The following is a 17,680-nucleotide window of genomic DNA, read 5'->3' as shown; positions in this document are numbered from 1 at the left end:
CCTTTGAATATAGTAGGCCCCTCTAACATTTTGGCCTGGACGTTTCACCTCTTGCTAAAGTAAAATACATGCAGTAAGAAAACTCCTGGTTGCGGCAACACAGTAATCAGTAAGGACTGGTAAGTACCACCAGTTAACTCAGTTAACTTTTTTTTACTGCTGTACTCCTGACTGTCACAGGAAATTCACAGCACAGCACAACAGCACCACCCTCTGCATAAAGCAGGTAGTTGTACACATTTTGCAAATACACACATTATACATATTAATCATTATACATATTCATCTTGGTATGTCACCCAGTTTTCCACAAATAAAGGTTGTGCTGTAACCGTTAGTTTAGTTCATACTGAAACAGGCTACTTAATTTCCCCTAACCTTAGCTAATGAATGTCTTTACAGAGATTTCTCACTGTTTAGCCAACAATTAATCAATGCAGTAAACTTTTACAAATATTTTCCACTAGCTAGTTATACTAGTATATACACAGTTGTCCCGGTCCCTACATGAATGGACTGATAGGAAAGGTCCAAAATTATGAATGGACTTACATTAAATTCTCAACATTAACATACAATACATAGGTGAAAATGGTTTCCCTGTTCTCATGTTAAAAAAAAAAAATATGGAAAGAAACTACATAAAAGAATTGTGAGACATTTGTAATTCTGTATATTTATTTATAGGGTTTTTAAGCGTCTTGCAACTCTTATTTTGAAATGCCTTCAGTCGGTGCGAGTGACGTCATTTGTTGAACATCTTTGGTGCTCCCAGATGCTGAACTCGAGCGGAGAAACCACACATTTAGCCAAAACAACAGGGTTTCTTGTTCACAAACATGGTTTCGCACAGCTAGATTTCCGCGCTACGCGTCAGTTTGTGTCCGTTTTCATAAATGCGGCTCCGGTTAAGGCGCAATGTCGAAATACGCAGAGTTTCACAGTGAAGCAGCGCTGATCATGAGCCTGCTGACTGAGGCGGCCCACGCTGAGATCTGCGCACTGTTCGGCTGCCAGACTGACGGTCCTCGACACGACAGTGATCCAGAGTGTGCAGGAAAGGAGGCAGAGCTCAGGAGTGTAAGTGTAATCGATAACGCAAGTGAGCAAAGTTTTATAAAAACCCAGGCTAACTAACGAGATCGACAGACGGACATCCCGCGCAGTGGTGCTGGCGAGTCACGTAGTGCTGGCTGTTTTACATTCAGGCAAATGTTCAGGTTTGTTTGGTAGCTAAATATGCTACGCCTCCTTAAAGCCACAGTGCGAAACTGTCCCTGATTAGTTTTTAACCTTGAAGAAAAGCTTTAGAGGCATAGTTATAAACTCGTATACTTCATAGATTTAATCAAGTGAAATCAAAATATCAATATTATCTAAAAGAGTTAAAGGCTTTTATTTTATTAAAGGCTTTTATTTTGTTAAATTAATGTTACAGTAGTTTTCTAGTATTTTCTAAGTAAAACAAACTGTCCAGCACCTATAAAATGCTGTATAACCTTTCACTTGCCACATTTTTGGTTATAATTTGTCCTGCAATATATTAAATATAACAGTAATTTTACATTTAGGTTAAATTAGCATTAGCATGTATTTGTATGTTCACTTCACTATCAACTGAATTTGACCACAGGTGCCCGAACATTTGCACACATTTGTATCTCCATGTTTTTAGTTTACTCCATGGTTTGAACACTGTGTAAATAATGAATGGATCAATAGAAATGCTGTACATGACTTATAATACTGTACATAATTATATATATAAATATATATATTTTTTATAAGCCTGTAAAGTTGCCATTTTGGAGACGCATGTTCTTCACTGGACAGTGCTGATATGTACTAAGGAAGAATGGTTAATTGTGTATTGTGTTGCATATTATGCACACTGAGCTGGAAAGGATTAGCGATATCTTTGCATCTGACTTTGCAGGCACAACTCCGTGCTGTCCTGGAGCTTCTAGCCAAGGAGGCGGTGCGGAAAGTATGCCGCCTGTTCAAGTTCTGCTGCGTGGTGAAACAGTCTAAAGCGGCCAACCCAAACAGTGCTTTTGGGGGACTGCAGAACGCTTGGAGTCTGCAGATGGTGCAGCAGCCAAAGCAGGCAGCTGGCCCCTCTGAGAATGCTGAAACAGGAGAGTCCGGTAAGACTGTTTTCCATGAGGCAGAGAACACAAAAACAGCAGCTCTTTTTTCCAACCCAAAAAAAAACTGGTGGCAGAAAGATAATTATCATATGCTAATACAAAGGTTTCAGGTGGCAAAGGTAAAAAAAAAATTGTAATCAACTCCTAAGGCTTAAACATAACAACTTAAAAATAACGATCTATAGTTAATTACGTCAGAAACATCAGAAAATACCTTTTAGATGTATTGTTTCTATTCATGTATAAATATGTACCGTTGTGGTTGGACGTTTACACGCACTCATCAGAAGTCATCTTAACTTCCTGTTAGTGATCATGACTGACTACAGCTGGCAGCTTTTCTGTGCCCACATGAAAAGGGTTTGTTTGACAGCACTCGGTAGAATTGGACTGAGCAGCACACAGTAGAATGGGAAGGTTAGAGAGGCTCAGTGCAGATCTGATGTCCATGGTGAGTGTATGTAAACTTCAGACCTCTACATTAATTATATTACATTATGATGGTACTACACATTATTACTGTACATACAACAGAAAAAATAAGCCACTAAAATCAATTGTATAAGCAGATGTTCATGTCTTATAGTTCATAAAACTAGAGTTATGCTGTTGATATTTGTGTGTTTGTGATATTGAGTAATATTAAAGTCATAGTTCTCACATATTTGAAACCTTCAGTAACTGTCTGCATCTCTCTCAGGGAGTGTACAGAAAGAGCAGGTGGTTTTGGTATTACCAGCGACGGCTATTACCGGTGTGGGTGCTGAACAAGACGATCAGGTATGTTCAAACCAGTGCTTATTCCAGTAGTTTTGGTGAGCCTTTTCCAAAGAGTATTTGGTTCTCATTTGCTCATAATTTCTGTTTTGTTGTGTTTTATTTTGTTTTGCCACACAGGAGGTTGAGTCCAACAAGACTATTAGCTCTGCTTTGAAGGAAGATCAGAACCAAACATTTATGATCATGGAAGGTATGAATCTGCTTATTTCTGGGTATTTCTGAACATGTGTTTTGAAATAGTGTCTGTTTGTGTTCAGCCCACATGGGTATATTGTCAATGCATTTAAGGGGGTTAACACTCTGAGACTAGGTTCTGATTTACAGAGGAAACTTTGTACTGAACTAATAATAATAATAATTATCATTTATTGGTGCATTTAATGACACTCAAGGATTCCTAAAATCCCATAGATCAATAAAACATCAGTAAACACATTAGAACATTTAATAAAAGCAAGAAAAACATAGAGCATCAATATAATTACCAAATTAAAAACAATTAGACTTAATAAATAAATAATATATTTCAGGAGATATGTTTTAAGAGCTGCTTGAATTCCACAATATAATCCAGTTCATGGACATAAAGAGGAAGTGCGTTACGAAGTGTAGCGTGCAGCGTAGGAAAAGGCTCTGGCACCCGCTGTACTAAAATGGATGACTGGTAGACTAAAAAGCCTGCCGATGAAGAGTGCAACAAACGAGATGGAATATGGATCTGAAGCAGGTCAGTCAGAAGAGAGATTATGAAGATCTTTAAATGTCAGTAATAACTTTTTTTTATGAATCTGTTGTGACACCAGTGTAACTGAATCATCAAGGGTGTAACATGATCAGTCAACTTGGAATGTGTGATAATCCGTGCTGTAGAGTTATGAATCAGTTGAAGTGGTTTAATCAGTTTGTTATGAATGCCTGTGAGGATTGCATTGCAATAGTCAACGTCTGATGTAACCACTAGATGGACTAAAACATCTGTGGAGTGTTGTGATGAAGCCAGGCTGTTATCTAGAGATGTTTTTAAGGTGGTAAAAAGTAACCCTAGAGACATTATTTATATGTCTAGAAACAGAAAAGATGACTATGCACAATAACACCAAGGCCCTTAACCTGTGTAGAAACCAGTATAGTAGCTTCAGCCATGGAAAGTGAACAGATCCTACTTTTTAAAATATAGACCCAATAAGAACCCAATTAGCAGTCAGATGGAAATAAAAGACCAATTTTTTAAAGAATATTATAATGATACCATCCACGTCTTTGCTGCCTTATTCAAATACACAAATGCTATGATAAGTGGATGTCTGTCTAAATTGTGGGATATGATAATGAATTTAGTCTAAAGTCTTAGTGTTTAAATCACCACTGTATATGATGCTGTATATTTGTATATATATTCTATGTACATGCTTTTAATCCTTGTATAAATGTGACTGGACAGTCGTGAAACCATTTCACTGCTTGTTGTGCCGTGTATGACTGATCATGTGACAAGAAAACTTTGATTGAATTTTACTATTAAATGACACAACAGTAATGAGGACCCTGAGGATATCTTCCTCCACAGCAGGACCGGATTTACTGAAACTGCTTAGATTACAGTTGTTTTTTCATTTCTACAGGTGCGCCCCCATCTGCTGTGGATGATGAAAATGCAGCGGCTCCATCAGCTGAGGAAGCTAGCGCCCAAGCTAAAGTGCCAAAGGAGAAGACGCCACATAAATGCGAGCAATGTGGAAAGACTTTTACAAAGATGTGCAACCTGATTCAGCACAAGCGAAGACACGCAAACACAGCCCTTCACACCTGCCAGAAATGTGGGAAGAGGTACAGATTTCTAAAAGCACTGAAAAGACACCTGCTGAGTCACTGTGAAAAGAGAAAGGAGCTGCGCCCCTGCAAAACATGCGGGAAGAGCTTCGTCGACCTGGAGACGCATGAACGCGTCCACTTGCAAGTGAAACCGTTCCTTTGCGGCATATGTGGACGAGGCTTCACCCTGGAGTACATTCTGCAGGCACATCAGCGGCTTCACACGGGCGAGAAGCCGTACCAGTGCGAACTGTGCGGGAAGCGCTTTACACAGTCGAGCACGCTTTATATTCACAGGAGGATTCATTCGGACGAGAAGCCGTGGAAGTGCAGCCTTTGTGACAAGAGTTTCAAGCGCCGGACCAGTCTGAAGAAGCACCAGATAGTTCATACCGGAGAGAAGCCCTACACATGCGAGACCTGCGGCCAGAAGTTTGGACACAGGGAGAATCTGAGAAGGCATATGCGCAATCACCTGGGTGTGAAGCCGTACGAGTGTGCGGTGTGTGGCAAGCGCTACAGTCAGATGGGCTCGCTGAAGGAGCACATGCCAATGCACGGAGCGGTCAAGCCCTTCATGTGTGAGAAATGTGGCAAGACTTTTGTGTACAACTACGCCCTCAGAAACCACATGCTAACTCATACGGGCTCTGTCCAAGAACCCGGAGCCGAGAAGAACCCCCAGCGCTGCGAGGTCTGCGGCAAGTGCTACAGCTCCACTTACGCTCTGAGGACACACCAAAGACTTCATTCGGAGAGCGACCCTTTCACCTGTAAGGTATGTGGCAAGACCTTCAGCAGCACATCCGGGCTTTACGCACACCAGCAGCATCACTCGGGACTGAAGGTGTCCAGATGCGACGTGTGCAAAAAGACCTTTGTCAACAAGGCTTATCTGAAAGTGCACAGGCTACTGCACACCAATGAGAAGCTCCACAAATGCTCCATTTGTGGAAAGGCGTTCAGCCTGCCCAATGGGCTGAAGATGCACATGCTTATTCACACCGGGGAGAAACCACACAAGTGCGAAATATGTGGGATGTCCTTTCGCACCGCCGGAAACTTTCGCAGGCACAAGCGCGTTCACACCGGGGAGAAGCCGTTCAGCTGTGAAGTCTGTGGAAAATGCTTCAGTCAGCCCAACAATGTGAAGGCCCACATGCAGATTCACACTGGAGTAAAGCCTTACAGCTGTCAGAAGTGTGGGAAGAAGTACGCTTATCTCAGGAATTACAATGATCACAAATGTGTGTGATGCAGTGCCTTGTAGCAGCCGTTTGTATATGGTCTGAAAAAGGTCTTGCAGTTATTTTGGAAATCGGCTCCAGCTACAACAGACTGTGCAAATGAGTGTACGATATAAGGATAAAGAAATTATTCTTGTTGAAGTGTGCTTTTGTTGTCTAAGAGTGGTGTTATTCTCTCAATACTACAATTTGATTGTGAGAAGTGAATATCTGCCACCCCAAAGACAAGTTCGTATTGTTCATACATATGAGTGTTTAAAATACATAAGAGAAATAGCACTGGACCTAGTGAACCTGTGTCCTCTACTGCACTGACCTTTTCTACAAGAAATCCTAGTCTTATCATCCAGTGAACCAAATAAGATAGATAAATAGTTAGGTTGCATTCAGACTATCTGGGTCACCTGATAGTGTACATCTTCCATTTCCAGATTGAACTGCAGCTTTTGTCCACCAAACCACAAATACAAATGCAAACTGCTGCAGACTATTCCACTAGAACATTTACCACAAAATCTGCACTTTTACATTGACCACACTGACCACCTCAGTGTACCTGCAGCACAACATCTGAAACATGTATGACTGCTTTAAATGTTACTGTTTTGCAGCTTTCATTGGAAATAATGAAATATTAGACTATAATTAACAGTTTATATATTGTAATATTTTGTAGAAGGTCCTGCTGAGAACACCATAGCTTACTCTTCTGGTACTCAGGAAGCTGAGTTGATGACTTGCTGTCCACTCTGTGTCAGAAGGCAGTGTAATGATGAAGATCTCTGTAACCAGATCACGAAGACAAGAAGACGTCCTCACGTTGCCAAGCTCACTGCTAAATATGAGCGTTTAGTTGTGTTGTTATTTGCCACAAGCAGTTTCGTCCAATAAAACAGAAGGCAATATTACTAACTTTCTATTTCTACATGACTGGGAAAGCATCTACCTTTCAGACACAGCTTACTTAATGTCACTCTCACGGAGAAACCACGTGTTAAAAAAGACGCTCATTTAGGAGCATCTCTATTGGTCCATTAATCATAATTTAATTTATGCCAAAAAAAATATATATATATACAGTGTTTTGCGATTGTGATAACCAATAAAAAAACAATGTGACCGTGGCTATATATTGAGTAAGAACAGACGAAGTATGTTCTATATATAGATGTATCTATATCTAATTATATATATATATATATATATATATATATATATATATATATATATATATATAATTATATAGATATAGATAGATAATTAGATATACACCCTCTGGCCGAAACACATTTTACTGGCAGGATAAACTGAAGTGTTTCATCTCTTTCTTTTTTTTTTTTTTTTTTTTACACATTCTGGGAGAAAGTACATATACAATCTGACTGGAGATCATGGAAACAACACGTTTTATCCTGCTGCAACAGAAGTCAGTCGGCGCGGAGGACTTTTATTTTGAAGGTCAAATTGATTTGTAGAGACAGGTCTCTGTGGAACGTCATCACAGAGATGCGCGCGCAACCAGGGGGCCGAAAGCAGCGACAGGGAGCGACTGTTGTTGATGCCATTTTACTTGATAAGCCTTCTCTGAAGCTACAAATGTAGTCATACTTTTAGCAAAGTACCACATTCACTGCAGTTAGTGGAGGGGAATAAGGCCCCTTTCCTCTGTTTAATGAATGAATTTAAATGATACTATTCTTCATTAAGTAACACTTGTTTTAAGTTTCCTATTGTATGGCTATTTTTTTAAGCATATTTTGCACGCTTTAGCTCGTAATGTGTAGTTATGACCTCCTCTACGAGAGATGGTAGCACTATCTGTGTTCTGTACTGTAGGGGGTCACATGCATTTCCCAAAAATAGCTAAATATGAAAAACGAAACAAACAGATCCAACTTTGAAACTCTTTTATTATTGAGTTAACAAGAATTTACAAACTGTGAAATCTACACTGACTACAGAAGAGGACTAACCTCACCACTAACTGACCGGCTATGTTTCCAAAGAGACTTTGCCCCCCGGCTGCGCGCGCGACCAGTGCAGGTTGGAAACAGGAAACTGGCGCAGTCACAAATCAGCTTTACAGAGATCCAGTAATAGGAGTAAAAGAGACCAACAAAACATACACAATAAAGACCCCCGATGAGCAGATGCAACAGTTACAATGGCACCTGTCTGACATAGATTACTATTTAGGGAATTCCTTATTTCTCCAACTATATAGCTAGCTATAGCTAACACTAGCTAGCCTTGCATGATCTAGCTGGATGAGCATGCCATATTCTGAATAATTGGGATATTGTAGCTAGCTAGCTAGTTAATTACTGGTAGAATTTTCCCTCATGAGTTTGTAATGTAGCCTTAAACACTCATACTATCTGATGTGAGACATGCCGTTTGGGAGACGCTGTCACTCTCCTAAATTCACTAAGATTCTTACACCTTGCCCATTTTTCCTGTTTCCAACACATCCACTTCAAGAACTGACTGTTCACTTACTACCTAATACCGCCCACCTATTGACACCTGCCACTGTAACGATGTAACATGTTATGCACGTTATGTCGGTGTGTTCAATGTTATGGCGGATCGTTGTGGGTTAGTAGGCTGTGAGGTTTTGGACGCAGTGCCGCCCCGGTCCAGCGAGCGGCAGCAGTGAGTAAAGCTGCTCTCCTGCCGACACGGTCCAACACAGCAATGGACATAGCAGTGGTAGCGCCAGTCTAACAGCTGTTCATATGATTCACACACACACATATATATATATATCTCTCTCTCTCTAATATTCTCTTCACAAACACATGCTGCAGAAAGTCAACGGATGATGTCGCTTTTGGAGTCTCGAGTGCTTTCCATCCTGGAGGCACTTGTTGAGGCCACGGTAAACAGCATGGCCAGGGTACTGGATGAATCACTGCTGAGGGAGTTTAAAGAGAGCGATTCTCTGATCTTATCAGCAGAGATAAAGGTCGGTAACCCGTATTAACCTTAATTTACACTGAAAAACAAACAAACAAACGAACCAGCCTGCGTGGATATGGTTACCTACTCGCCCTCGTTAGTTTGTATGCAGAGGTGTAGACTAGACCTGGCTGGAGTTCCCAACACGTCCTGACTCAAAGATGATCCTAAAGTGGTCGAGCGAGCATCACTCTGGACATTCTCTCTCTCTCTCTCTCTCTCTCTCTCTCTCTCTCTCTCTCTCTCTCTCTCTCACACACACACATATAGCTTACCCTTACAGTTACTCGAACTCTCTATTACACCCAACAATAAAGGGTACTACAAAGGGTTCTTTGGGTGAAACCATTGAAGAACCTTTTTTGAAGTGGGGGTGTGTTTTCATGTGTTTTCTTCAATGCTCGCCCTCGTTAGTTTGTATGCAGAGGTGTAGACTAGACCTGGCTGGAGTTCCCAACACGTCCTGACTCAAAGATGATCCTAAAGTGGTCGAGCGAGCATCACTCTGGACTCTCTCTCTCTCTCTCTACCTACTAGTTGATCTCAAGACTGAGATGCTTCTAGAAAAAAAAACTGTCTATTACACCCATACATAAAAGTACTACAAAGGGTTCTTTGGGTGAAACCATTAAAGAACCATTTTGAAGTCGGGGTGTGAGTGGGAACAACCTTTTTAAGGGTTAAAGAAGCTAATGTAAAGGTTCTGTACCAATTTAAAGGTTCTCCACACTCGCAGGTCTTTTATAAAAGGTCTTTATGGAACCAATAATCGTTCTATAGCGTCATTAGTTGCAATGGGAATGGGCTTAAACATATTGTCACCTTATATAATTTCACTTTAATAATAACCATTAGCTTGTTTTAGCAGGTTCTGCATTTTCTAGTTATTTTCAATGGTTAGATTTTTGTTTGCTTTTTACGAAACACAAGAATAACAAACTTGTATTTGTTTTATTTTTTTTACAAATTGTCTGTTTTTTTGTTTGTTTTTTGTATTTGCAAAGCATTGACCTTTACGGTCATCTTTTTTTTTTATCATTGTTTACTGTGAACTGTCTCATATTTCAGGCTCAGCTAAATGCTGTATTAGAAAAGCACATAAAGGAAGCGGTGGAGAACATCTGCAGGCTCTTCAGTGACACCTCAGCAGTTTTACATCTGCATTTAACTCCGAGTCAGACTACACAGGATAACCTCAAGAGGAAACCGAAGCGGGTGGCTAAGAGGAGAAGAAAGCAAGGATGCAAAGAAATACCCAACAGCCATCAAATAGATAAAGGTGAGAGTCGTGTTGCTGTCCTTCCTTTTCACTGTACTGATCAGATGCCTCTCTGCTAAGTTCACTGTTTTCTACCTGGCTTGGACCTCAAGTACCCTCATAGATTCATCAGTAATGTATCCTGACTCCCTGCAGCTCCTGAGGAGATCATTTCTGCTGATTCTCAAAGTTTGAGAGAAGAAAAGAGTGGAGATACTGGCCAACCAGAGTCTCTCATTGCTTTCCCCACAACAGCACAGCAGGTCTGTTACATTTTACATTGTGTGGTGTTGTCTCATTCAAATACCCAAGCAAGTAAATAAATGCTATAATGAGTTTAGATATCCAAGCATGTATGCAAGGAACCTCCTCTGATAACCCTCCCCCTCCTAGGTGCTCACCCAGGATTTCTTTTAGATATTCACTGACGTAGGGTTTAGCTCATCTCATGTGGTATTAAATCTTAATTTTAGCCAGTAATCAAATTTAATATCTACCTTACAGTCGACCAGGATGGGTGGTTTGATGCTCATTAAAGAAGAAAGACCTGAACAGAGCATGGAGAATGCCGAACAGACCAATGATGAAGAACAAAACATCCTCAGTTCAGAACAGGTTGATGTTCCCCCTGAAACGGTCCAGAAGGAAGCAAATACAGTTACAGCTTTAAGCAATGTGAAAGAGGCGAAGCTCATGAAGGCACGGAGCAGCTATTGGAAAAGAGATGATAAAATCAGCTGTAAGAACTGCAGAAGAACCTTCAGCAAGCTGATTCACCTCCGAGCACACCAGGCTCTCCATGCAGCTGTGGAGAAACCCTTTAGCTGTTTGCAGTGTGGTAAGAGCTTCATTAGGAAGCGTGGATTGGATGCACATCAGAAATTACACTCTGGATCTTATATCTGCTGTCAGTGTGGCACGGCGTTCGTTCATCAAAGGCAGCTGAGAAGTCATAAAAGACTTCATGAAGCGAAAAGGTGTTGTAAAGGTAAAGCTTGCGCAGAGTTCTGCAGTGCAGCTCGTACTCTCCAAAAACATGCAATGGACCGCTCTGTGAAGAAGCGGCACAGCTGCAACACATGTGGCAAGAGCTTTGCCTGTCCTTCCAATCTGTCCCGCCACCAGAGAATCCATACGGGTGAGAAGCCGTTTACCTGCCACACCTGTGGGAGAAGTTTTAACCAGCCAAACACACTAAAGGCTCACGAGCGAATTCACACGGGCGAGAAACCTTACGTGTGCAAAGCATGTGGGAAAGGCTTCAGCCAGGCCAATGGGCTGAGGTTGCACGACGGCCGGCTCGCAGGACAAGAGGGCTTCAGCTGCGTGGTGTGTGGCCTGGGGTCAACTTGTGTGACCGCACTGAACTTGCACCACAGGACTCACATGGGGGAGTTGTCTGTCTTGTGTAGAGTCTGTGGGGAAAGCATTGATTCCCTTAGCAGCTTGCAGAATCACCAGAATCAGCACGGTGTTAGCAGATCTCACAACTGTGGTGTCTGTGAAAAGTCCTTCCGCAGTTCTGGCAGCTTGAAAATTCATGAAAGGACTCACACCGGGGAGAAGCCCTACAGCTGCCTGGTGTGCGGCAGGACATTCACCCAGCAGAACAGCCTCAAATCCCACCAGCTTTCCCACACCGGAGAAAGGCCTTTCAGCTGCGACGTGTGCGGAAAAGGTTTTTCCTCTGCAGGGAACCTACGCAGACATCAGCGCGTACACACCGGACAAAAGCCTTACAGCTGTAACGTCTGTGAGCGCAGTTTCACCCAGCTTAACACCCTCAAAGCTCACATGTATGTGCACACGGGGGAGAAACAGTATACTTGTGACAGGTGTGGGAGGAGTTTTGGTTATCAGAGAAACTTGAAGAGTCATAAATGTGCGTATGATCAGTGAATCTTTTATAGTGTGTCTGTAGTGATCAGTATAAAAAAGGACACAGTACAAATATGCACAGTTGCCCCTGAGCCCACATCTGGTCAGTTTGCCATGACATCTTCGGGGCCTGACGTTCACTTCTATAGTTTCGTACTGGAGCAACAATGGTCATATTGCTGAGTAATTGAGGCTTATAGCTACCCATTAACATAAAAGCAATATCCACACATTTTCATTAAACCACAGCAAGCTAAGTAATCTCAAAAGACTTCCTTATGTGGTTTCTTATACCCTGCAATGGACCAGTGCCCTGTCCAAGGGGCATTCCTGCCTTGTGCCCATTGATTCCGGGTAGGCTCTGGACCCACCATGACTCAGGAAGAAGTGGGCTGAGTAGATGTATGGATGGATAGATGTGCATTCCTACAGTGTGGCATTATTAAAGTTCATAAATATAAAGGCGCTATAAAGGGTTTTCTTTGCAATAACAGAAAGCAGGGGTAGGGGCCAGATTCCTGCGCAGTTTTGTGCTTTTTCTGCTCAAGCACACCTGATTAAACTCACCTGTTTTGGAGCAGGGAGATCAGCAAACTGCGCCGGACCCCGTTCCTCACCCCTGCCATAGAAGAGCTCATAGAAGAGCATGTAAAAAAGAGATGTATGTGTGAATAACCTTTTATTGGTTTAAAGACCTTCTTTACCAATTCAGAGGTTCTTTATGCTCTTATCTTGTTTGTAAAAAGTGGTTCTTTATGGCATCGCTCAAAGAATTATAGCACCTTCATTTTTAAGAGTGTCTTCGTAAATCCAGTAAAACCAAAGCCTTCAGACACCAATCACGTATTGGCTGATCCACTATGTTTGGGTTAAATTTAATTTCAAATGACCTTCTTGACTTAGCACTGACATTCATTGATATGTCATTAGTTAATCTGATTAATAAATATTAATAAACATCCTATTAGTTGTTAACAGTGTGATAACTATGTTTTTAGATGGACAGATACATGCATATTTGCCCATTGTTATATATTGGAGTGACATAAACAAGTCAATAACCTAAAATGTGCACAGGTTATTGCAATATGTTGTGTTTTTTTGTTTTGTTTAGTAAATAAAATTGAGCAAATGAATAGAAATGCTCTGAAAATTGTTAAAAAATGTTGTATTTGCATTCCTGTAGAGATTCAGTTACTTTCATATAACCAGCAAAGCAGATTGGATTATTTAAATCTGTTCTGATTGTTTGGGTGCATTGTAAAAGTCCTGTTCCAAACCATTCCAAGAAATGTAAAGTGTGTGTGTGTGTGTGGATTTGATCTGACCTCAGGGCACTCCAGTCCTCTGACTTCCTCAAATGACCAAAATATAGATATAGAATTGAAAGATGCAGCTCTTGCACGACATGTTATGAAGGAACATTATGACAAAAGTAAATTGCTGGAAATTATGACACACAGGATAGACAAGCATCATCGTTCAAGAATAACACTTTATTTAAAGCAAAACTAGCAAAAGCTCAAAAGGGATTTTTCAATGCTAAGAATCACTCTGTCACAAGAGCAGATTATTACAATAGACATTATTTGTGTTATACCATTAAGCTTAAAATACATAACATATTTGCTATAGCAGTGGTTCTCAAACTGTGTTACAGTGCAGATGCAATGCAATGCAGAGTCAATGATTGATACCTAAAAAGTTTTTGGAATTTACATAACATAACATTTGTTTGTGTTTAATGCATAACCCATTGAACTGTAGGTGCATTATTTAGCTATTAATCTTTATGCAGAAATGATTGTGATTTTTTTTTTTTGTAACAATTTGCTTTTAGCATATCTTGTGGAGTCCAACAGGGTTCTGTTTTAGGGCCTATGAAACTAATGTTAATAACAGTAGTGTAGCTATGAAAGTGAAGAAGTGTGACCCACAGGGTTTATTGCATGTGTTCCTGTGAGACGTGTAGGTGGTATTTGAAGGCCCTGTTTGGTCATGGGTGGTACATGCTATTAAAAAAAAGTGAGAACCACTGCACAACAGCAAGGAGAAAACACAACTCAGGACAAAAGCAGAGAGACCTCACAATATATGAGCATTCAAGATAAAGACTATAATGATTGTAAGCATTTGCATTTGAGGCATACATGCAGAGAAACAGGCAACATTGACACAATGCTGTGGTGACAAGAAAGAAGTCTTGAGGTCTTGATTAGCAAGGCGTCCAGAGGTGGCCGAGCATTTGGGGTCATCCTTCACTAAATGTGTACTCATTCTGATCCATCTTCTGACATACATGTCAGACGCACAAGAACAATCCCAGGGATTTTCACTAAGATATATGGATTTCAGAGCTGACAAAGCCTCTAAGGTCCCGTTACTAAGTGACTGCAGTTTATTCGATTTGAGGTGTAGTTGTTCCAGGTTCTTTAGACCGTGGAATTGTTTGTGGGCTAGATGGTGAAGGTGGTTATTCTCTAGATCAAGCTTTTGCAAAGAGGTCATAGGGGAGAACACTTTCGGAGGCAGGTGGGACAGCCGGTTGTCCTGCAGGAAGAGCATCTGAAGGTTTCCCTGAGACCTGAACATGTTATGTGGTAGTTTACGAAGCTTATTGAAACTCAGGTGCAACTCTCTCAGTTTGGAATGATGCTTGAAATCATCGGCGGACAAGGAGCCTAAATTATTGTTGGCCAGGTCGAGCATTCGTAAGTTTTTAAGTCCTGAGAAAAACCCAACCGGGAGGCTCCCAATTCGGTTTTGATTCAACAACAGTTCCCGTAGGTCATCAAGACCAGCTAGGAGCTCGGTATGGAGGACGGAAAGGCGGTTATTGCTGAGTCTTAGAGATCTGAGTGTCTTAAGGCCTTTGAAAGTAAGGTTTGGGATAGAGTGGATATGATTATTTGTCAGTTGAAGCTCTTTGAGCTGCTGTGTCGATCGGAAAAGGTGTTCAGGAATTCTGGAAAGAGCATTGTTATTTAAGAGAAGGCTCTGCAGATGAGTCAGTGTCGTGAATAAAGATGAATTGAGATGAGAGATGTTATTGTTGTCTAACTGTAAATCTCTGAGTTTGGTAAGTGGGTGAAATGTTTCTGGCAAAATGGATGAAATGTCATTGTTGTCAAGCAGCAATACTCTTAATTGGGTCAAATTGTTAAACAAATCTTCTGGAACCGATGCCAGGGCGTTGTGGTACAAAATAAGTCTCCTTAGTTTGCCAAGGTCTTGAAAGACACGTGAGGGCAGAACCTGCAACTGGTTGAAACTCAAGTCCAGTTCGCTCAGATTGAAGAGGCCCTTCAGGGAATTTTCATCTAGAAATACAAGGGGATTCTTGCTCAAGTCCAGTTTCTTCAATCGATCTAGCCTGAAGAAAGCATTTTCAGGAATAGAGGTGATTGCATTTTTCTGCAAGTAAAGGTTGCTGAGACTAGGGGCATCTTTAAGGGCGCCAGTGGGTACGGCAGTGAGCATGTTTTTACTGAGATCAAGGTGAGCTAGGCGCAGTGCACCAGCGAAAAGCCCCCTAGAAATGTAAGCCAGGTTGTTATTGCTAAGATCAAGGTGAATTAGCGTGCTCAGCGTTCTGAATACAGACGAATTCAGATCTGAGATTAGATTACTGTCCAGATGTAACTTTCTGAGCTTTGAAAGTGAATGAAAGAGATCTGGTGGGATGATATGAATATTATTTTTGTCAAGCTGCAGTTCTCGTAACATTGTTAAATTGTTAAATAGGCCTTGAGGAAGTGATGTTAAGGCATTGTCATATAGATTAAGGATCTTCAGTTTGCCTAAATCTTGAAACACTGATGATGGCAGATCCTTCAACTCACTGGAACTCAAATCTAGTTCACCAAGCTGAAAAAGACCTCGCAAGGACGCCTCAAGGACGCCGCAAGTTAAATTATTAAGGGGGTTGTTGTTCAGATTCAGCATTAGTAGTGAAGAAAGGCCATAGAAAGCATATTCAGGTACAAAGGTGATTCCATTTTGATGTAGATAGAGGCTAGTGAGATTGGGGGTATCTCTAAGGGCACCAGTGGGCACAGTGGTGAGTCTGTTTTTACTGAGATCAAGGTGAACTAGGCCCTGTGGGCCTAAGAAGGCCCCTTCCTCTACACTGCTCAAATGGTTGTTGGACAAGACGAGTTTGTTTAGATGTGTGCAGTTTTCAAACACACCCTTTTCTATCATCTTGATGTGATTCTTGTTCAGGTGGATCTCCCAAAGAGCAGGCGCTCCCTCAAACGCTCCACGCGACAGGCTATGTATCTTGTTCAAGCTCAAAGTGAGGACCTGAAGGTTGGCCAAACCTTGGAGAAACATCTGTGGGAGAATCTTAATGTGGTTTTCACTGAGATCCAAGAGGGTGAGGTTTGTCAGTCCCCTAAGTTGTCCAGTTGTCAGAGTGCTAAGTTCATTTCCTCGTAAAAACAGCTGGGTAAGGCTACTCATATTTGGTAAAGTGGTAGTACCCGTGAGCCATTCACTAAGCTGGTTGTTAGTGAGATCAAGGACCAGAAGTTCTTCCAGACCTTCACTGGGTAGTGCTCGGATACAGTTGTGATTCACGTAGAGGTTCTTGGTTCCTTGTGGAGGTCGAGGCAACTCCAAAAGATTCTTGTTTGGACAATTGATGGTGGTTGTGTTGTCCACACACTCGCATGACAGTATACAAGCTCCAGCTGCGGCTGTGAGGGTCATTACCACACTCAGGAGCCCAAGCATGGTTCCAGCCTTTGACCTGAGAGGGAATTCAACAAGTCACCACTGAGCTTCTCTATAGATGAAAGTTTAAGTATGTGCAGTAAATTCTATGCAGTAGAATTGTTGCATCAACAGTTCAATAAATGTCTGGTAACTTCCAGTGCTTTCACTAAATCTTTTTCTTTAGCATTTAGACAATGGTAAGCTCTTTTTATTTTGTGCCTTTAGTACTTGTCTGCTCCCAATACACATATCTATGTGGGAAAGCAGGCAGATAAACAGTGCATTCAATCCTATACACATAAATATAACATACACTATATGGGCAAAAGTATTGGGACACCTACTCATTCATTGTTTCTTCTGAAATCAATGTTATTAAAAAAAGAGTTCATCCTGCTTTTGTTGGAGTAACTGTCTTTACTGTCCATGGAAGGCTTTCTACCAGATTTTGAAGCACTGCTGTAAGAATTTATTTGCATATTTGCATCCTTAGTATCAGATGGAGCACCAACCATCATTCCAGAGAACACAGTTGCACTGCTCAACACCTCAGAGTTGGGGAGCTTTATGCCCTTTTAGTCCACACTTGGCATTAAGCATGGTGCCAATAAGTTCATGTTTATCTCCAGAGAGTCCTGTTCTGTTGTCAACACATCTCTACAGAGACATCTCTCGCATACATTCACACATCTGTGTCAGCAATGGTTTTATAGGGAAATAGCTCAATGCATTCGTTAGAAAAGGTTTTCACAAACATGGACTTTTTTAAATATGGGACATATATTCCAGTCATATATTAACATATAATAATATATGATAGTAAACCATATCTGTCACACATAAATCTCAAACATTGCAACTTTACAGAAGTTAAG

General features: G+C 41.2%; 4 protein-coding genes across 4 annotated transcripts; 2 read left to right on the top strand and 2 right to left on the bottom strand.

Moving 5' to 3' along the window:
- Positions 1 to 749: 749 nt before the first annotated feature.
- Positions 750 to 6,901, top strand: LOC140565871 (uncharacterized). The gene is made up of 5 exons (XM_072692054.1): positions 750 to 1,080; positions 1,937 to 2,147; positions 2,851 to 2,930; positions 3,048 to 3,120; positions 4,553 to 6,901. Exons 1-5 carry the CDS (start codon positions 919 to 921, stop codon positions 5,995 to 5,997), a joined length of 1,971 nt encoding a protein of 656 aa, XP_072548155.1. The 5' UTR covers positions 750 to 918; the 3' UTR covers positions 5,998 to 6,901.
- Positions 6,902 to 8,643: 1,742 nt separating this feature from the next.
- On the top strand, positions 8,644 to 13,121 carry LOC140565872 (uncharacterized). The gene is made up of 4 exons (XM_072692055.1): positions 8,644 to 8,957; positions 10,019 to 10,229; positions 10,365 to 10,471; positions 10,713 to 13,121. Exons 1-4 carry the CDS (start codon positions 8,811 to 8,813, stop codon positions 12,105 to 12,107), a joined length of 1,860 nt encoding a protein of 619 aa, XP_072548156.1. The 5' UTR covers positions 8,644 to 8,810; the 3' UTR covers positions 12,108 to 13,121.
- A 452-nt stretch (positions 13,122 to 13,573) lies between these two features.
- Positions 13,574 to 15,609, bottom strand: LOC140565304 (uncharacterized). Its single transcript, XM_072691159.1, has one exon. The coding sequence runs from the start codon at positions 15,564 to 15,566 to the stop codon at positions 14,172 to 14,174; it is 1,395 nt and encodes a 464-aa protein (XP_072547260.1). The 5' UTR covers positions 15,567 to 15,609; the 3' UTR covers positions 13,574 to 14,171.
- On the bottom strand, positions 15,590 to 16,639 carry LOC140565735 (uncharacterized). The gene is made up of 2 exons (XM_072691784.1): positions 15,716 to 16,639; positions 15,590 to 15,618 (listed from the first exon to the last, which is right to left on the bottom strand). The coding sequence occupies exons 1-2, from the start codon at positions 16,548 to 16,550 to the stop codon at positions 15,590 to 15,592; spliced, it is 864 nt and encodes a 287-aa protein (XP_072547885.1). The 5' UTR covers positions 16,551 to 16,639.
- Between the last annotated feature and the right edge of the window lie 1,041 nt (positions 16,640 to 17,680).

The sequence above is a fragment of the Salminus brasiliensis genome, chromosome 11 (genome assembly GCF_030463535.1).
Source record: "Salminus brasiliensis chromosome 11, fSalBra1.hap2, whole genome shotgun sequence".
Lineage (NCBI taxonomy): Eukaryota > Metazoa > Chordata > Actinopteri > Characiformes > Bryconidae > Salminus > Salminus brasiliensis.
This window is presented reverse-complemented; position numbering and strand designations above follow the sequence as displayed.